Source organism: Zosterops lateralis (genome assembly GCF_965231275.1).
Source record: "Zosterops lateralis genome assembly, chromosome: 13".
Taxonomy (NCBI): domain Eukaryota; kingdom Metazoa; phylum Chordata; class Aves; order Passeriformes; family Zosteropidae; genus Zosterops; species Zosterops lateralis.
Window position 1 is genome coordinate 2,259,497 of NC_139773.1, and position 21,141 is coordinate 2,280,637.

The 21,141-nt window shown below is 44.7% G+C and overlaps 2 protein-coding genes across 3 annotated transcripts in view; one reads left to right on the top strand and one right to left on the bottom strand.

The window, feature by feature from the left end:
• Window positions 1-1,332, top strand: part of NPTN (neuroplastin) — a 40,329-nt gene extending 38,997 nt beyond the window's left edge. For both annotated transcript variants that reach the window (XM_083870784.1, XM_083870783.1), the window contains one exon: window positions 267-1,332. The gene's annotated coding sequence lies outside the window, so the exon portion shown is untranslated. The remainder of the gene's footprint in view (window positions 1-266) is intronic.
• On the bottom strand, window positions 340-16,440 carry REC114 (REC114 meiotic recombination protein; the record flags this gene model as incomplete). The annotated part of the gene is made up of 6 exons (XM_083870785.1): window positions 340-1,544; window positions 2,779-2,847; window positions 3,538-3,711; window positions 6,553-6,636; window positions 15,702-15,791; window positions 16,270-16,440. 6 exons carry the CDS (start codon window positions 16,438-16,440, stop codon window positions 1,383-1,385), a joined length of 750 nt encoding a protein of 249 aa, XP_083726911.1. The 3' UTR covers window positions 340-1,382.
• Between the last annotated feature and the right edge of the window lie 4,701 nt (window positions 16,441-21,141).

A 21,141-nucleotide genomic window follows, 5' to 3' on the forward strand; every position in this document is an offset into this window, starting at 1 on the left:
CCTGCATTAAAACATTCCTGCTGCGCCTCAGGGAGCGCGGGGTGGGGACCAAACCTTGATTTCCTCGAGCAGGCGGGTGGTTTAAGGACCTGCTTGCTAAAATCTAGCCCAGGCTGCCGAGCCCTCCTGATTTGAATCCCCACTCAAAGGTGGAGCTGGGGCTGTCGGGAGCCGTGCCCCGGTGGGAGCGCAGCGCGGGGATTGCAGGCTGCGGCGGCTCGCGCTGTTCACCATTGACTAGCACCTCTTTCTCGTTTCTTTTTTAGAGCTTTAAGTTTCTGAGAGACTGATGGCAATATGACCTGCTAAATTTAAGGGTTGGAACTCTTGGTTCTAGAACTCCAGTTCTGTCTGATTTCTTTTTTTTTTTTTTCTTTCCTTTCCAAGTGAGCAACAATATGACTGTCTAACGCATGCCTTATTTAGCCTCTCCTGCAAGGATGACCTAGCCAGATGAATTTTAATAATGCTTCCGTGTAGAAGGTGTAAACTCTTTTGGGCTTGATGTGCTGTGAATGTTGCTTTTTTTTCCTCCTTTCCTCTCTTTACACGAGCAGTAGCCAGGCGGGTTCACGCATGCGCTGTTTTATACTTCCTGTAGCTGTTAAATTTGGCACCGCTCAAACCGCACCGCTGCCATCTAGTGAGACTTCTTTTGTAAAGTACAGCAAAACTTAAAAGATATATACAGTATATATTTATATTTGGGGGAGGGGAAACCAGAAGTCGTTGTGGTTCATTTTGAAGCTGCTGATATTCATTCCTTACTGTATGGCTGGAAGGAAGGAGCGATGCCAGGCCGGCGCTCGCAGCAGGGACATTGGAATTTCCTTAAGGGCTTTAACCATGGAGCGCGGGGTATCCTGTTGGGTGTCGGGGCTGGGTGGTGCCAGGGGCTGCTGGTGGTGGTGGGATGCAGTTGGAAACAAAAACAAACCTTCAGTTTATAAATATATATATATGATTGCTTTTTAAGTGATTTTTTTTTTTTTTGTTAACTCATGTAAATTCTCAAATCCTTTTGCACTGATGTGTTCGACATATTCTTGTACATTCAATTCAGGCAAACTTTTATAATTTTCTTTTTTTGTTTTGTTTTGTTTAAACGATGAAATGTTACAGCATGGTGATATTCTATGCAACTAGTTATTCCTCTTTAGTTTGACACTGTAATTTCTCATGATTTAAAGATTGTAGAAATAGACCTACCAGGGTTCTCATGATGTGCGTAACTGTAGCTGCATGAACTCGTGTTCTGTGTATTTGTTGAAGTGCAATGATGTATAAAAAGTGGATTCACCTGTTTTTAAAAATAAAACACCGACAAAAACCGCTGTAGGCCTTGTTTTTCAACCTTTAATCAGCGGAGTACCAGGCATGCCTCATTCCTCGGCCAGTCTGTGCAGTTCCCTCTCCACGTCCTGCACGAAGGCAGGGAAGTGCTGGTCCAGGAGGCAGAGGCGGATGAAGGGCCCCAGCTCGCGGGCGCTCCACGCCGGGTGCCGCAACACCGGGGGCAGCTCCAGCTGCTGCCGCAGCACCCACTGCAAAGAGAACAACAGGGACATGACCTTGGGACATGGCACAGCCACAGCACAGCCCTGCTGGATACTGGAGCTTACCTGGGTTTAATGCTCTTGGAATGCTGTCAGTCACATAGAGAATGATTTTTGTATGTGAGCTTTTCTCTGATGTCTAGGAGTGATTCCAGTGTGGCTTTTACACAATGTCAAATGCCCCTGCACCTATTTCAGTTGGAAATTTACCCTGGAAATGCAGATTTCCTGGGTTCCATGGCTTCCTGGTGGGTATCCATTCTGTAATCAGTGTACACTCTATGAGCTGTATGTGCTGCCACATGGATTGTGTAGGGATAACCAAGTGTGCACTTCCAAGCTTTTAATTTAGCCAAATGTCTTTCTGAAGTAAAGTATGGGGGTTTTATGTTAAAACATCCTTTTCATCCCTGTTAATCCCGTCTGCCAGCTTTTTCCCATGGTGGTGGGAGAACTCTGGGCATTGTGGCACTGGGGTTGGAATGAGACCTTTGAGATCCCTTCAGTCCAACCCAGTCTGGGATTCTGTGCTCACCAAGTGACTTCAAAAGGGTAAGGAAGACACAGAGAAGCAACTGCAGAAAACCAGAAAAGAGCAGAATTTTCTGCTCATTTGCTTCTGCACTGGCCTGAATTCCCAGTAAATGAGCAACAGTTGACTTCCAGGGATTCACCCAGAACTGCTCAGTGAAGCTATCCATGGAATATGGGGAACCTTTGCTGTGGGCTGAGAAGGGTCCAGGAAGACATGAGAGCCCCTGCCAGTACCTAAAGGGGCTGCCAGAGAGATGGAGAGGGACTGGGAACAAGGGCCTGGAGTGCCAGGACAAGGGGGAATGGGTTCCCACTGCCAGAGGGCAGTTAAATGAGATACTCTGTCGCTCTGTGATTGATATTTTCAGGCTTCAGCTCTGATCTGCACAAGTCATTTCTGCAGAGTCAAACCAGTGCCAGAGCCATTCATTTGGATGTTGCCTCTGGGTATTTCTTTGCTCTCAGTGTGTCATTTGTTCCTATTTAAATGGGGTGATTACACCACCAAACACCTTGTTTTACTGCTTATTCCCTGCCTCTGGATCGTTACACAGATGCAGTGTCTTGCTGGTGTAGATGATGGCATCCCAATGTTCAGGGAAGGCATTTCCCAGATGGAAAATGGAATCTGAGACAGCTCATTCTCAGACTCAGTTACAAACCCTAAGAGGAGATGTTTGTTTTTTACCTGTGCGAGCTGTGCCACAGATCTTCTTTCTCCAAGGCTTGTGCAGGAGTCTGGGAGAGGCTCATCTGGCTAGAAAATACCAAATGCAAATAAGGGCTTGTTACCAAGCAGAGTGTGGGTATGTGCAGGGGGGGAAGCAGTTCCATTTTTAGTGCTGACAGGAAGGGAATGTGCTCAGCTACCTTCTGCAGTAAAAAGGCATCTTTTTATGGAACCTGCATGCACATCTGCTCCAGTCTTTAAAAATGAAAGACTTGACAGTTTAACTACAGGCCCTTAGTGCATGGCTAAATTGAAGTTATCAACTATTTCCTAGGAGCAACTTCAAAGAATGCTGTGTATGGATGCTCACAAGAACACACTACTGCTTTTCCATGGATCTAAATACCTGAGAGAGCAGAGATTTCAGATAATCACCCTGGAAAATGCTGTCTGTCTCTGCCTTTTCCAGTTACCTCAGGACTTTATCTTGAAGAGGGGAAACATTCTGTTCCTCCCAAAATTGCTTTTAGATGTGCCAGGTTAGGCTCAAACTGTGAATAGGCAGTTGTAGCAGCTACTACCACTGCTACCTGGAAGCAGGTAAACACAGAAAGGAGGCAGGCTGCAGGGCTACTTTGTTGCTCTGAGCATTTTGTACCCTGTACAACTAATTTCCCAACTCCTGTTTCCTGCAGACGGTCTCAGAGCTGTGAGAAAATCATCCTGCGCAGGTCTCCCAGCAGAGGTGATTGTTTTGGGGTATGTGTGGTCACTTACTACATGCTCAGTGTCCATGGCCTGGGTGTCCTGGCTGAGGCCGTGGCCGAGCTGCTCCTCAGGCCCCTGCACAGGCACGTACTGGCTGAGTTTCTGCACGCAGCTGCAGCAGTGCTGCTGCATCTCCTCCCTGCAGCTGCCGCTGAACTGCACACGGAACATGCGGCACTCGTTCTGCTCGGAACCACAGGGAAATCAAATTAACTTGGAATCCCCTCAAACCACTTGGATTCAATCCCCGTTTGTTGGAGCTGGGAAGAAGGCAATAGATTTGTGGATCACTGCACCGATTTTTTAAAAAATAAACAGCTTTTCCCTGCTGTATTTTCATTTTTCCCAGCAGCTTAACCAGAAGACTGTGATTGCTGATTTGAAAATCAGATAAAAATATGCAAGGAAAAGGGTAAGTGATGCAGGGCCACCTGTCACTAATTCAAGGTTTAGCCAACTGAACAAGCCTTGCCAGGACTCAGCTTTTACATGTAGCAAGAGAATTAAGTTTTATTGTTGCTGCAGGTAGCATCCTGTAAGGAAGGGTGTGCCAGCTCTGCACGGTTATTTGTGACAAAAAATGACACAGCAGTGAGCAGAAGTTAAGTTTGGACCCGAACTAGAAATTCTGGGATCGGCATGTGCCAGTTAGGATTTATGTTCCTGATGCATCCAAGTCAACCCTACCTGGTCTGCCTGTGTGTAGCTAAACCAACACATTCAGTTTATCTCTCACCTCAGTGTTCCTTGAACAGAAACCAACACATTGAGTAGGAGTGCAGGAAATTCAAATACATTACTTCAAAGACTGAAATGATATTAAAAATTATTGAGAACTCCCAGATAGCTCTGACCCCCTCTGAGCAGGTCGTTGGGCTGTACATAATAGGTATTTTTAATAAGTGCCCCAGGTTCAGCAGACTGCCCCGAAATGGGGATGGGAATCTATGGTGTGTGATAAGCTTGGCCTAAGCACCTTGAGGTGACGTAAGGTAGGTGCATATTCAATGTTTAGAGAGTGAATTAATGGAACTTTCTGTTTGATCTTGAAATCCCAAATTTACAAAACTAGAAAAGGAGCAAATTCTCCTTGGCCCAGCCTGGCTTATTTAGGTCTTCATTTTCCTGAGGTTCCAATGTCAAACCCATTTTCAATGCCCATTTAAATTCCACACTGCTGGGCTGCTGGAACACGAGTGCAAGGACACCTCTCACTTTAAAGTTCCTTTCTCAGAGATGAGCCAGCTCATCCTGACAGCCCCCTGTGTTTACATGCCTGCTGCTTGAAGATGTTTGAATCACGTAAAGAGATTTTTAGGGCAGGGTAAGCGCAAAAACCTGTCTCAGTGCTCTTTAAAGGGAAAAATGTCAAAGTAATGTGAAGTGTAGCACTCATTTGCCAGTGCCCAGTTGGCTTGGCCCTCATTAATTAAGGAACTGGGGCAGCCTCACAAACCCAGGCATTGAGCTGTGGGATGCCAGACAGGTGAGTTCTGATTTCAGTGACAGAAAAGGAACTTAGGTGGAGTTCCTTTAGGACACTTTCAAAGAGAACTTGCTTGTTTAGATCCCCGAATCAATTGTGAGGTTGAGCTATTTGGACTCCCTCAGGTTTCTCACAAGGACTGTTAAATAGTTTAGTTTGCAGCTCATAAACAACAGTGGACTTTGAAAATTAAACACTGTTCCTTTGTGGAAAGAAGGCTGTGATATGTCAAGGTTTATAGCATAAACTGAGACTGGGCAGTCACACCTGAACCACACAAGAGCTGAAGTATTAAAGAACCCCTGAGGTCATGGAATCATTAAATTTGCACCTCTTCCATCCTGGGATGGGGGAGCTGAGCTCAAGGAAAACAATATGAAGAGGAATTACTTATTGCAAAATCATTGAGAACATTCAACTTGTTCCTGTTGATAGTTTTGGAACTCATTGTGCTGGCTAAGAGCCCATAGTGCCCTATTGAAGCCATATTTGAAGTGATGAGTAAGTTGCAGTATTAATGACTTACAAAAAACAAGGAGTACAAGATAAAGCATAAATCGACTATCAGGATGGGCACAGAAGCTGCATCCACTGTTAGGATATAAAGTAGAGAAAGCTGTGTGGTAGAACCACTTCAGTGCCACTAAATCCAGTTGAAGTTGTGTGAATTTTTGGTAAGTAAAACACTGAGATGCACCAAATGAATTTCAGCCTGTTAATATTCTTCCTTTCCTGAGCTGCCCCTCAGAGCTTTGCTGGAGCCTTGCAGCGAGTGTGATGTTGGTTTTGTCTTGCTGGTGAGGAGCAGCAGAATCCCTTAATGCTGCACTGGGGGACTGGCTCTGGTAATTGGGAAGGAACAACCCACTGGTTCATCAGAACTAATGCCTGCCCCAGCTGTCTTCAGGTTTTCCAGGTTTTCTAACAAGCTGATAGAAAGCAGAGTGCAGAGGTGTTTCAGGCATAACCCATGAATTTAAAACACTAAGATACTTACAGAGTATCAGAGTTCATGTAGGAACAAAAAACACTGAGATTTTTGCATAAATTGGTAAGAAACTGCTTTTTGCTTATTTAAAGGCAAACCAACCACTTCTCATCGGAGAGCTGAGTGGGAGACCACTCATGTCCATTTTGTTTCCTTGAGTACCAAATACCTTAACCACCAGGCTGCTGCTGCTGTGCCAGGAGCCACAAAATGGCTCAGGAATTGCTTGGTTAGAGAGTTTGTTTGCTGAAGTGCAGTCTGATTCAGAGTTATCTTGGAAGAGATTTGCTTCATCTTTTTGTTAGCCGTGGCAGATAGATTGTGAAATAAAACCAGTCTGGCTGTTTAAGCAGCTAACTCTCAGAGAGCACTCTGAAAACAATATTAGCAGTTAAAAAAGATACCAAGATTATTCAATCCATCTAGAGTAAAAACAATGCTCTAATTTACATAGATAATTTATATCATCTAGTTTAATGTAGCCAAAAAAGAGATTTTTTTCTCCATATTTCTGTTACATATCAGGAATGTTGTAAGCAGCTCAGCTCACCTTGGCCTGTGCCCGGAGCAGCAGGCACTCAGCTTTCCTCACTATCTTCAGCCACTTGTGGGAATCAATCAGGGAAAAGCCTTCCTGAAATAAAGCACAAAGGAGTAACACAGCAAACAGCAGCACCCAGGAGCACATGTTTAAATTCTGTGATGTAATTAAAGCCCGAATGAAGATCAGCCACTGCAGTTGTGCAGTTTTTGTAGCTGTCAAACAGCTGCCACTGTGGAAGTTTTACCACTCCAGGGATTAAATCCAGTAACAACACTGTGTCAAGGTATGTTCTAATTTCCATACCTCCCTACATTTATCTTTGTGCATGCTGTGAAAGCCCCTGGAAACCAGAATAAAAGCAGTTGCAACTGGAGCTTTGAGTGCTGAAGTTGCCCGGGAGGGCAGCAGAGGGCAGGCGAATCCGGAGAATGGCACAGCCCCGCTGTATCCAAGGCCCGGGGAGGCCGCGGCTCCAGGTGGCACTCAGGGAACCGAGCTTTGTTAATTGGATAAAGATGTTTTTACACTCCAGCTGCATCACTGACAGTCTCTTCAAACTCGACAGACTGCTCAGCCTCCTGTAAAAACACCCCAGGAACGTGAAAACCACTGCAAGGCAACACACTGTGTCTCCCAAAGCACTCAGAGGTATTACTTAGCAAAGTCCAGGGGAAAAACCCAAACAATTAATCAATGTTAGGGCAGGGAGGAAATTAGGCCCTGATTCTATCCAAACTCACTCTCAATGACCAAGGGCTTGAGCCTAGGCTGCTTTCTAGGGGTCAAAACCCACTAGTCACGTCCATCCTGAAGGGCCAGTGGTGTTTGCCACAGTCACCATCCATCTTAGGTGGGTCCAGGCTGGAAAACCATCTGCTATTTCATTTTGGAACAGGAATGACCTCAATGACTCTGCTCCTTTACTGTGCTGGCACTGGCTTTACTGTCTCATGCAGCAACTGCATGTAGATTTTTAGCTGCACTTCACAGAGGAAACTCTCAAAAGCTGTGAAGAGTTGAACCAAAGGCAGACTGGATGGCAGACATCTGCTGTGACAGACTCCAGAATGTCAGCCAGCAGGGAAGTACCATTCCCAAAAGATCTGGCATTGGAGGGAGAGAAGAATTTCCCTGTGTGCTGTAAGAGCAGGTGCTGACAGCAGCTAAGAGGGCCAGTCCCCTGAAGTGTCTCTCTCTGCACTGAACATACTCCAAGTACCCTAAGGCAGGACGTGCTAAGCAGGAGAGGCCTAAAGGTCAAAACAACAGGGAGAGATCACTTGGTGAGCAATGGGGAGAGGCTGAACCAAGCCCCAAAAGGCTGTCAGTGAAGGAATTCTCACCCATTCCTTCACTAGGCCACTTTAATTTGTGGCCACTTGTGCTTGTCCTTTTCATTTCAAGTAGTTTCTGTTGTGGAGACACACCAACTGTTTATTTAAATATAGCTATTCCCATATTCAGTCTGGTTTTACAGTGTTTTTCCTTTCACTGGAGATGAAGGTTGAACAAATGTTGTCTTCTTAAAATAATAACTGTTTTCAAAGAAATTATAAAAGGCAGTCACTGTTTAACTTTCCTACAAACTATTTTTGATGGTTCCCAGGTTTTTATATGTTCTGTTTCTGAGGTAAAACAAGTGGGGAAAAAACAGCATTTGTAATTTTTATTTATGTACTCTGGATTATGCAACACCAATCCCAAAATTCAATTTAACTGAAATTTAACCACTTTATTTTAAAAATCATTGTCCCTGTACTCACAGAATCACCACCTGTTTGGTTTGGGAGAGACCTTAAAGCTCATCCAGTTCAGGGACAGGGACACCTTCCATTATCCCAGGTTGCTCCAAGCCCCATCCAGCCTGGCCTGGGTCACTCCAGGGCTGGGGCAGTGCATATGAAGTCAGGTGAATGAATTCACAGCAACAAGAGGAAGAACGCTATAAACGTGTCCCTTGAGCCACACTGGAAGCCAGGAGGACTCTGCCAACACCCAGCAGCAGGGTGTGGGAGCTGCAAGGCAGGATTTTGGGATTCCGGTGCCTTTCCACAGGTGATGGACCGGCATGCTCTGGACATGGGTGATGACACAGAAAAAAACAGCGCTCCCTCTGGACTGGTGCTGCCACCACGCTGCCAGAGCAGGGAACGGAGCAGCTGCTCCCGTGAGCAGGGAGCATCCATTGCTGCTCTGTCAGCTAGGCAGGGGCAAAGCCAGATGGCAGTGTAAGATTAACCAGAATATCCCCGAAATGCAGCCTAGAATGGGGCAGGGACACAAGAGCCCGAATGTTCACTGTGCGAAGAGAGAAATGGCAGCACTTTATCAAGTTTGGTCATCAATGTTCAGTCAGGCACATACTCCTGTTGTTGTCCATGACTGTACTTGTAACAAAAGTGGGGTAAAGGAAAACTCTTTCCTACATTTGTGACTAAAATCTAAGTTTCTCAGAGGGAGGACTGAGTGGAATTACGCTGCAGGAGTAAACAAAACAAGATGTTTCCCAAATGTTTTGGAAGCAGGCAAGATGTGACCACAGCTGCCATGAGGCAGGAGCCAGAAATGCTGATCCAGCCTCACAGTCATCAAGTCCAGCACTGACTGGGAAATACTTTTGTTCTGACTTCACATTTCAGCATTCAGAAACCTGCTGTGTAATGAGGGCTGTGAGCTGTGGTGGAAGGTGTTGTGTGTGATTTATGAATATTTTTTATTGTAGCACTTAGAAACCCTGTGGTGCTAAACAACACAGGAACAGATTATATGTTTTGTTAGACTGCGAGCCTATCAGAATGGAAAATGACTCCATATCTAAGAAATGTTATTTGTGTAGCAGTTCAGCTATGCTGGCTTGCATCAGTTAGTTTGGATTCACTCATGCACAAGCCAGATGTTTTCAAACAAAACTACGAGTAAACAATAGCTTAGGGGGGAAAGCTTTTTTTGTTGGTCACAATCATGATCTAGTCTGCCCTCAAATCACAACCAGTATTAAAAAAGACAAACTAAACCCCAGAGTGCTATAGAGAGACACATTCTCCAGTCTGGGCTGCCTCTTCCAACAGGCCCATGAAATGCAAATACACCAGTTTGTTCTTGAAGGAATGTATGCATTGGATCATGTTATGGATTAAAGATTCAGCTGGGAACATGCATTTGCAGGAAAGGATGAGGTCAGCTTGAGATGGAAGGAGTTTTATTGTATGAATTAACAGTGCACAGCTGCCAGGGTGGTGCTGGCTGGGAGAAAAGCTCCAGGCCTCAGACAACATTGTGCCTGTACCATTGTGACACAGGCTGGGCAGCACCATGGGACACCATTCCCTGGAAAACCGAGCAATCTACCTCCAAAGCTTCCAGGGAGGCATCTGAGACAGTTCCTTAACCTTTGGCCTTCCCAAGGTAAGGTCCCACTACACCCATAGGGAGCAAACCTCACTCAGCTCCACTCAGGGAGCCTTGGCAGGGCTGAAGGAGGGATTAGGGAAAGCACTTTTGTGGGAATGCTGTGCTGCTCTGAGCACCCTGGCAGCTCCTGCAGCGCTCACCAAAGCTCCAGGGATGGCCTAAACACTGTGCCACTCTTCCCAGGCAGAGGGCACTGCCCACCCTGTCATCCTGTCCCTCACCACACTGGGGACAGAGCCGTTATCCACTGCCAAGGTTTAAATTTGACCTGTTAAGCTCAAATTGTGTTAACCCACAGTTTTGAGCTGTGATGTTGTGGGTACTATTACAATTTAAGATTTATACTGCATTAACACCTTGCTTTCTCTTGGAAGTGCCTAATTTGGCACCAGAGCAATGGTGGCGTTATTTCCAGGTGTCCCCATAGTGTGGTTCTGACCGAAAGAGAACTGAGGTAGTTGCAAGGACTGTTATTAACCATTCTCTCAGAAGGCAGGAAAATAAAGATGTGTGAGCAGGAAAGCAGAAAAAGCTTGTGAATGATGTTTAAAAATTATCCAGAATGTTAAACAACGGCAAAACTGAAATGCTTTCAGAAAACTGGAGAAGTTGTTTACAGGTAAGTGGTGATAACTTTAATAAGGATTTTGTAATTACTAAGTTATTATAATAAAAAGCTGCACATGCTTGAAAAATGACATAGATTCTAAGTCAAATGCTTGCATAAATCTGAAAAATAGCAATTTTTAACTCCATGCCTTCCCAAAAGACAATATGAGTTGCCATTTTACACTTTTTTCCTAGAATAAGCAGTTTCCTATTTAAAAAGAAAAGATCCTTCATTGATGACTGTAGAATAAAGTTTTGAAAATTAAACTTCTAACATAATTTCACTCCAGTCTTCATTACTACCTTGTAACACACCCAGGAGTAGAAATTTTTGTATCTATTTCCAATATCTAATTACAGCCAAATACATCAGGTTTGATTTCTGCAGTACAAGCTGTCTTGAAAATTGAGTCAAGATTAGAAAAGCCAACGTGAACCACAAAAACCCCCAACCATAAATCCCCAAACAAGACAACCTGTACAGTGAGGGAAGCACAAAGTTGTCCCTGCAAACATTCCCAATCCTCCCAATCAAGGCAGACAGACAGGAGTAAGGAATAAAAGCATGTTCAGCTTTGCATTATCCCTTTTTTACCCTCAAATCTTGCTCTTAAGCCAGTTTGATTGTGGCAGAGAACACAGGAGGGCAGAGCTCATTAAGCAGAGTGCTCTGTGTGTACACAGGCAGGGAGGCTGAAGGAGGGAGGAAATCCAGGAGAATAGCTCTGGCCAAAGTGCAAACTCTGCCTGCAGGAGCAGGGTTTTACCTGGGTACAGAGCACACTGACAGCAAAGGTAAACCCCTACCTCAGCACAAACTTCGATACTTCAGTGACAACCTGAATTGTTCTGGGTTTTCTTCCCAGTCACATCTGTCCAGGGACACAGAGAGGGGAACTGGATGCTCAGGGATGAGCTGAGTAAAGCTCTTCAGGGCATCCCAATAATGTATCCTTTCATTCCCAGTACACAAAATGTACTTTCCCAGACTGATACTAATCTCAAAAAATAAAAATTCTAAGAGGTGAGTTTAGCAGAACTGGGGCAAGAGAAAAGGAAAGAGGAGAAGCCCCTGACATGAAGCAGAAATGGAAAAGCTGATGCAGAAGGATACTCCCAGCCCGTCCAAAACAATCACGTCAAAGCACACATTGAAATAAACAAACTGAAATTGAGATTTTTGAACTCCGATTGTGGTACTAAATAAACCAACAGAACTTTAATAAAAGAACAACCTTCTGTGGCTCTGCAGTGCTCTGCCACAGAGCAGCATTAGCAGCCTGCTCGCTGCCCAGGTTTCTGTTAGGAGCCCCCACTGATTGCACAGGGACCAGCTCTGCCCAGGGCACTGCTGTGAATCTCATCTGCAAAATTTGGTGCCTGAGTTTCAGGCACTGCAAAGGGAGCATCAGGAACATGAGAATGCCAGCTGAATGCTTGCCTAATTAATGAGTTAGAATCTACTGTACCCTAAGCACTGGTAGCTTATTAGAAGTCATGAGGGGACCAGGAGGGCACTAAGGACATTTAGTCTACACTTCAAAAGATCAGGTCACAAATCAATTACTCCCGATTAATTTTATCCTATTAAGTAAGTCCTCTTCACAATTTCAATTTGTTTCATTTGTAGGATATTATGAATTCTAGCACCAGAAATAATTGCACCAAAATATAATTTCCAAGATGTGTTGATACAGAGAGGAAAGGAAATAAGAACTGTGGTAAATGGAACATGATGTATCTTGAGCATGGCCAGAAATTACCAGAGATGCTGTTGAGATATTCCTGTAAAATTCCACTGACTACGGTATACAAGAATGAGGTTTTTCTACCATCAAATTTGCAGTCTGTTAGGCAACACTGCAGCAAAAACAGGTCCTAAAAATATATTATGTAATTTAATTCCAAATGAAGAATTTGGTTTAAAAAAGAATAAAACAAAACAAATCAAAACACCCTTTAACTTGCATTTTGCATCAGGAATTTTTATGTTCCATGCTCTGAAGTTCCATTTACCCTCCTCTTCATTCCATTACACAAGGAATAGATGGTATTTCGAAAGGAAAACAGTTATTTCTGTATTTATTATAAAATCAGTTGTTAGGATATGTGAGTATTTTATTGCTATTTTATAAATATTGTTCTTAGAAACGGATCATAAAAGAGCCAGTGGCCTCTAAGGAAAAGGTTTCTTAACTTTCCTACTTAAATAAAATTAAAAGGACTAAGAGAATACGTAAGTACACCCATCACAGAGAGAATATTTTGATAGCAATCAGAAACACTTGAGTATTGCTCCTAGTATGGACACGAATCCAGCCACAAGCAAAACGGAAATTTCTTTTTCTTCACAACTCTTTCAGTTTTGTACAAATGTTGTTCATAGGTGAGGATCAGAAAAAAAATCCTTTTATTATTCATCAATGAAAATTCTACAAAAATACAAATTCTGCACATTGAGAAGGAAATGTGTCCCTGTGACACAGATCTTGTGCCTCACCCTGTTCCTGTGCAGAGGTACAAAGCTACAATAATTGTTATCCAGTTCCCTCAAAACCCAGGAGCCTGGAGCACATCAAAAGGGCTGAAAAGTAGGAATTAGGAGATAGATCAAAAGACAAGACATCAACAGTTTAAAGGATGCAGTTTCAACACAGCACAAAACAGCTGTGTGAGTACATCAGAGGGAGTTTCAATGCCAGTAAGGCAGCACACAGGTGTGGGAGAACACAGCCCAGCCCAGGCCAGCCAGAGGAAATGAGAGCACAAGTAAAATCATGCCAACTGCTGCAGCATTCCATCAAAGCTGATCCATTCCCTTTGGAGGAGAAGTTGTGCATTATCCCCTCTGACAGAACGTCCAGGATAATGGACCCCCAGTGAGTGGATCTGGAGTGTGACAGGCTCCAAGCACGGTCTGTACTTAGTCGTGCAAAGCCTGGTTCAATATTGTGACAGGTTTGTGACAGCACTGACAGCTGCAACTGGAGGGAGATGGAAGCACTGAGATTAACCATTTCTGATGATTTCTACAGCAAACATGGCCTAAGCAGCACTGCAAGTTGGGCTGTTGTTACATGGAATCTCAGGACAGAGTTTGCAAAATGCCCCGACCCTGGAAGTGCTCAAGAACAGGCTGGATGGAGCCCTGAGCACCCTGGGACAGTGGAAGGTGTTCCTGTCATGGCAGGGGTGGCCCTGGATGAGCTGTAAGGTCCCTCCCAGCACAGACCATCCTGGGATTCTATGAAAACCAGTGCATTGGGTACTTGGTGGGGTTTTCAGCTGCTCAGGTGTGTTTAACAGGACAAGTGGGAGAACTGCAGGACTCAGAAACACAGTCCCAGTGCCTCTCCCACCAGTTCAGTCCTGCACAGAACACCCCTGTGCCACCAGCCCAAATGCGCCTGCTCAAAGAGCTGCACCCAAAACAATCCACAGGCTGCAAAACCAACTTTATGTAACTTTTCTTTAACAATTCTCTAAATGTTAGTGTGTCACCTTTAAGGTTGGCATAGAAGCATTGCCAAAATAAATGTTTAAAAAAAACCAAAACAACTTTTTTTTTTTTCTTTTGAACTCTCAGTGCTGTATTTTGGTCACATCTCCCAAGCATGTCTGTTCCACCTCTCCTGCGCTGTGTGATAGCTCCTGCAGTATCTCAGTGTCTCTCAGAAGCTGGAACAGTCCTGATAGATCCCAGAAATTCCTCATCTGGCATTGCATGCAAAGCAGCTGCCTGAAAGCTTCACTAGCCACTCTACACAAGAGCTGCAAGAAAGTGCTTTTCTCAGCCAAGTTTTGAGAAGCTTTTCTGATCCCTCATCCTTTCCGACAGCACACTTTTATCTGCCCTGTTACTTGCCAGATTCAGCCTGTGACAGACAAGTCTTTGAAGGGCTGCAGCTTTGGTTAGTTATCAGAAGTTGCTCTTAGCTTTTATATGGTTATTTCAAGGACTTTAGAGTAATGTCAGTTCCTGGTCACTAACAGGGTACAGCCACTGGGAACAGGAACATCTTGTACTGAGTCATTCCAAGGAAAATGTGGAAAGGGATGGCACAAAGTCTCATTTCCAAAACTTCTTTCCTTTTTCTTATTCAACACAACTGGTAAAATGCCCTCCACTGTCCCTTTTTACCTTGTCCTCACGAGATGAGCTGAGGGCACCCACACTAACAGCTCTCTGTTAGCTCATGCAATAACTATTCAACATTCCTAACACAGAGACCAAGAAAGTCAAGGGTATCCGTGGTTCTTCCCTATACTGAAATTTCTGTAAGTTTAAAACCCTTTAAGAGGCACAGTAAAAACTAATTTATAAGCTGATACATATTTAAAACTGCAACACAGTCTCTTATACACTCTATTAAAAAAGCTTTGTTATCTTTATACTGCAGCATCTTCCAGTGGTTTGTAGTACCTTTCTAACATATTTATCAGCCATTTCCTACTCGTTATCACCACTGGGTACTGGTGATGTGCACTGAACACACTTAATTCCACCTTCCAGCGGGGTCTTCTATGTCATGAGCATCAAACCCACTCCTTCTAGACAGAGTTTTCCTTTTGGTGTCATTGTGAAACCTTTGGTTTAGTAGCTGGTTAAGCTCAAGCAAGTGCAGGCTACAGGAAAACCAGCTGACACAAGTCTGAATTTTGTCTCCAAGGATCTTATGTTGTATGTTACAGCTCATCATCCAACATAAAAAATACAGACCCTTGGATAAACCAGACTGTCAAACCAAAATACTACCAGGTCATTGGCAAGCAGTCAGCTGGACCATGTAACAAATTATAGTTTTACCTATTTCTAAACAGTGTATTTTTCTGTTTTCTTAGTCAGAAGAATCATGAAAAAAACCCCAAATATCTTTCAGCATCAGCAACACTTAGCATTAGCTCTTCATCTAGAATTTTAGAACTGCAAAAGAAATGTTAATCCTCAGCAGAAAATAATGCATTTAGTACTATTCTGTTAAATGTGAAGGGAAAGCAGCATATGACAATTACCATGAGCAAAACAAAATTGAAACTTCCCACTCAGTGGGAAAGAAGATGAAGCTGAGAAAAGAAACAAAGTTAATACTGATGGTAACTTGAAGAGGAATGTTCTTTATACCCGACAAACTTACCAGGACTGTTCGCTCTTGAGAAATAAAGAAATGGCCCGACTCCACAATGGTAAGGACAAGAGGGCCTGATTCTTCATTTGATTCAAACACCTTTAAAAAAGACAGACAAAGGAAAACCTGGCCCTGCAAGCACAGAATCTACAATTCCCATTTCTAGTACCAAATAAAAGGTCTCAAAGATCGCTGTTAGAAGCCAGGTGTGTAATTCACATCTCACTAATGCAACTTGCCCTCCACTCCAACAGACAGGAGGCACATTAAATGATTTTTTTCTCTAATTATACCGCTATATACAGGTTTAACTACTTGGAACAACCCTCTGGATTCTTCCACCTTGATCTCTAGATTTTAACACCACAGGTTACTGCTGAATGAAGGAATAAAAAAAAGTGGGCCACTAACATTCTGATGTGTTGCCATTAATAATTCATGAAGCAAAACCTCTCCCGATTCCTACTTTAGCTCTGGACTCGCAAGAAGACACCTGAAAGGCCTCATTTATTCGTGTTTTCCTCACGAGCAGAGCCAGTAACCCCACACCCGGCCACCCTCCCCGCGCCGCGGGCACCTTCCAAGAGGTGCTTCGCTCCTCATCGTCACCGTCCTTCGGGGGGAGGAAGCGACCATAGCGCTTCAAGTGCCACACTGTGGCGCTGCCGAGGAGGGAGGTGTCGCTGGCGCTGCCCGACGCCGAAGCCATGCCGGGCTCGGAGCCGCGAACGCCGCCGGCCGCCGCCATCCCGCGCTGGGGGCGCTGAGGGCGCTGAGGCGGGCAGCGCGCGGGAGCCGGGCGGGAAGCAGCAGCCAATAGGAGGGCGGAGAGGGCGAGTGGCGGGAATTGTTGGCCAATCAGCGCGAGGCGAGGCGCGCGGGGGTTCGCGCCTCATCTGTGGCGACCGGTCCTTACGAGGTGTGGCCGCTTCTTTCGCCTCAGCGCTCCTGGGTCCCTCCTCTCTTCTCCTTCCTTTTCCTCTTCTTCCTCTCCCGCTCCGAGGGCAGCGTGGCTGCAGCCTTCCCTTCTGCCAAGCAGCCCCTGGCCATGCAGATGTGACAGGTCCGCTCGTCGCCGCTGAGGGGAGAGAGGAGCTGAGACGTCGTGGCCGCCATTTTGTGGCGTGTGAGGAGCTGTGCAGCGAGGAGGAGGATCTGAAGCTCTCACTGTCTGTCACTGCCCCTGTGACATGTCCGTGGAGCCCAGCCAAGATGTCAGCATGCATCCTTCATCAGGTGGAACGTGGCAAGTCTTACAGTCTCAATTCCCTTTCCATTTCTTTGGTAGCATTCACTTCCTAGAGTTGCAGCAGGGTTTTTTTGTGGTACCTGAATTGGGGTCTGTCAAAAAAGCTGTTGTCAATGTGTGTGATGGTTTTAGCCAGTACAAACAAACAACTGGATTAATCAAAATTGCACTCTTCTTCCCATTTCAGCTATTAGATGCTTCTACAATGATGTAATGCTACACCTTCCCTAGAACAGGAGTGATGGTGACATGCTGCACTTTGATATTCCATTTATAGTGCATACCTTGGCCCATTAACAATAAAAATGTGCATGAGCTGGTCAGGGTTGTTGAGGGGGCCCAGAGGAGCCAGGTACCCTTCAGGAGTGTCCCAAATGGGCTTGTGGATGCTCATCACCATGAACTAAACCATTACCCACTGCAATACAATACACCTGACCAAGATGAAACTTGGCTAAATAGCCAAGTTAAGCAGAAAAAATAAGTTTGTGCCATTTTTTTCTGCTTTGACCTGTTGGCTTTGCGTTGATCATGTTGTGTTGGCTGATATAAATAAAGTTAAAATAACTGCTGTCTTGTCTGAAATAAAACCTTCAGGGATGAGGTTAACCTATTAAACTGTGATGGTTTAATCTGCGTGGTTTAATCTAGATGGTTTAATTAGAAAATATTAGATTGACATTTATGTCCTGTGGCCCTTGTGTTTTTCATCAGATGCTGCACCCAAGAGCCAGTTTAGCATCCAAGGAACTATTTCCAAAATAAACAATTTTACAGTGTTTCCAAAAGGGAGGTGTTTATCTAAGCATTTTGCAGATAGGGAAAGGCAGGCAGAAAGGCATTTAATGACTTGACAAGGTCATCCAGAGACATCAGTAATGAAACAGGGAATACAGCCTGGGCTTCCCAGCTGCCAGTTGCCTTCTCTAATCACTGCTTCCCCACGAGGCTTTCTCAAATTGTGCTTGTCAAACATTCAGAATTTGCCAGTAGACTTGGGACTTCCTTGGAATCTATAGAAGAAGCTGAAGTTTTTTGTCAGAGAAAAATATTATGAGTACATATAGGTAAAATATTTCCCCCTATTGCAGCTGGAAATTGTTTGCTGCATTGCTTTTCTGTGGGAAATAGTTTCCAGTGTCTGTTTTCCAAAGGTGATTTATGGCTTCTGTATGAACTAAACAAAAGCTTAATACTTTATTAAAGTAAAAATTTCACAGTGTGGGTTTGAGAGAGGCAGATGGAAACCAACAGCATCAGATACTTCAGTGTCCTCACAGATTTTTGCTGTATTAGTCTCTGCTAGTTTGTTTCTACTTTTTGGACATGAATGTGTGATTTTACATATATATAAAGTCAAATGAGCATTGTGTTGTGATCGATACACAGGCTTTTGCAGATTCTAATTTCTTTGGGGAATTGCATGATTAGCTCTGGATTCAGAGAGTAAACATAGAGGAAAATGGTTAAAATATGTTTTGATTTTTTTTTTTGGTAAAAGGCTACAGAAGCTGCCAGTTTTTAAAAATTACAGAATAAAATATAGAAGAAAGGGACAAGTAAAAGCTGTCAGGAGACTGACAGGTTAAAGTGTTTTTCATCAGAGATGAGATGGCAAATCCCATCTAGATGCACACGTCAGGTTTGCCTGAGACTTCACAGGCTGCAGTGGTACAAGTCCCTTTTCTCACTGCAGAAGTATCTGCTCCTGTTAATAAATCAGAGAAACTACCAAGAGCAGAGCTCTCTGTGCAGGGACACAGATCCCTTCTTACACCATATGGATTTGATAATGTGCTAATAATTGTTAGATGTACAACAGTCCATTCTGGTACTGGGTATTCTGCTGAACAATCTCCATTATTGATTTTTAATAATAATGGTGGTGATAATGGCGACAATAAAATCACATCACCGTGACTTTATTGTCACAGTGTGTCTCAGATCCGAGCAGGGATCTGCCACAAGTGCTGGGGATGGACTGGAGGAAATCACACAAATTGGACAAATAATGCATTAACAACATCGAGGGTGCCAGATGCATGAAACTGATCAAAATAAGCAACAAAAGGTGCTTTTTTGCAATTCTGGAGGTTTCCCTGTGGCACTGACCACTTCCCATCTGCTTCTACCCAGCTGTGTTCAAGGCATGAATGGGATTCCTCACAGTGGCATAAATCAAAGGCTAGTGAAAATGTTCTCTTCAGAATATTTGATTTACTGCTTTGATTTCTGTAGTAAATAATGCTGTCTTGTGCTTTGTTAGTACTTGTGGTATTTCCCCAGGTTCATTGCATTAATTAACGTTTCACACAGTTGTTCCTACTTTCCTTGGAATGTGGTCTGTGGCCAGCAGCCTCCCTGCCCAGAGATGTCTCAGTGCTGATGAAATGGCAGCATCCTGGATTACTGCACAGCAGTTCTGAGCCCTGCTGTCCCCAGAACACCTCATCCACTTCTGTCAGCATCAGCCAGCCTGGGAGCAGACAAACTCTGACCTTTCTTACTCAGGAATTTGAAGCAAGGCCCAGTGTTGTTCTGGGCTGTGGTACCATGGCCTCTGCTGTCCTGAGGAGTTCACACACACACCTGTGGGAACTGCAGGCACTGAATTTTACTAATCACTTTTATGCTCTTCCACTTTTTTCCTTGACAAAATCTAGCCCTTTGCAATAAGTTTTACATTTTCAAGTGAAAATGTGAGACCAAATCAGTGTGTTTCTGATGTCATGTAGTGCAAGTATCAGTGTAGGGCAGAAGTAAAGTCTGATGATTTGTGCTTGGCACCAGAGCCTGACAGAATCCTGGAATGGTTTGGGTTGGAAGGGTCCTTAAAGCCCATCTAGTCCGACCCTGTCATGGGCAGGGACACCTTCCATTAGCCCAGGGTGTCCAGGCCCCAGTGTCCAGCCTGGCCTTGGACACTGCCAGGGATCCAGGGGCAGCCACGGCTCCTCTGGGCACCCTGTGCCAGGGCCTGCCCACCCTCACAGGGAACAATTCCTTCCCCAAATCCCATCTAACCCTGCCTCTGGCAGTTTAAAACCACTGCCCCTTGTGCTGGCACTACCTCCCTATACAAAAAGTCCCTCTCTTTTTTAGAAGCCTCCTTCAGGCCCTGCCAGGGGCTCTGTGCTCTCCCTGGAGCCTTCTCCTCTCCAGGTGAGCACCCCCAGCTCTCCCGGCCTGGCTCCACCCTGGGAGCATCTCCGTGGCCTCCTCTGGGCTCTCTCCAGCAGCTCCAGTCTTTAATGTGCTGAGGAGCCCAACTAATTTGCAGTTACACTTCACAGACTCTTTCCAGTGGCCGTATCAAGATTAAGATTGGCTTGAGAATCCACCCTTCAAGCACCATGAGCTCCCAGCTGAGTGTCTTCAATTATCCCTTCTATTTTCAGAAGTTACTCAGTTGTAGTGCGTCTCCAAAGATTGATCCGGTAAGTTCACATCTTGTTTCTGTTTATCTAAGGGGTGGCATTCCTAACTTGTCAAATATCACATTCCTCAGTGACACCTTCTCTAGGTGATCTTTTAAGATCCCTTCCAACCCAAACTATTCTGTGTTTCTATGATCTTACTCCCAAAATGACATAGTTTATGAAGGTGCCTGAGTTTTAGAGGGCAGCTGTGGCAGCTCCCAAAGCAGTGCCTGTTCTGGGCACACTTGGTTCTGGGAGGATAGAGGAGCTATGTGGGTCTGTGTACCGTGTTATCACAGCCATGGGATGTGCTGGAGTGTTTCAAACAGAGCCAGAGGCTGGGAACAGCCCCGTGGACAGAGAAGCCACAAAAGCCTTATCTGCTGAGGGCTGTGGCAGGCAGTGACGAGCCCTGGCCAGGCCTTTGGTGGGCAGGTGCTGGGGACACAAAGCAGAGTTGTCCTCTGTCCCTCAGTCAGCAGGGACACACCAAAGCCAGCACGAAGCCCCGACTTGATGGGGTCTTTGACCTCCTTGTGTGATTGGAGATTGCTGCATAAAGCCTTGCACTTTTTCCGGGGAAGGTCACATTTGTTCAAAACATAATTTATTTGCATTTCCCTTTATTTTCTTTTAAGTTGTCTAACTTTAGCACTTGGGGCACAGATGAAGGAGCTGCTGCCTTGCAGATTTTCCATTTACATAAAAACCCCACCCACAAACACACTTCACTGTCAGTGCATCCATTTTGCTGAGTGCTTTTCATTTTCCATGACCTTGA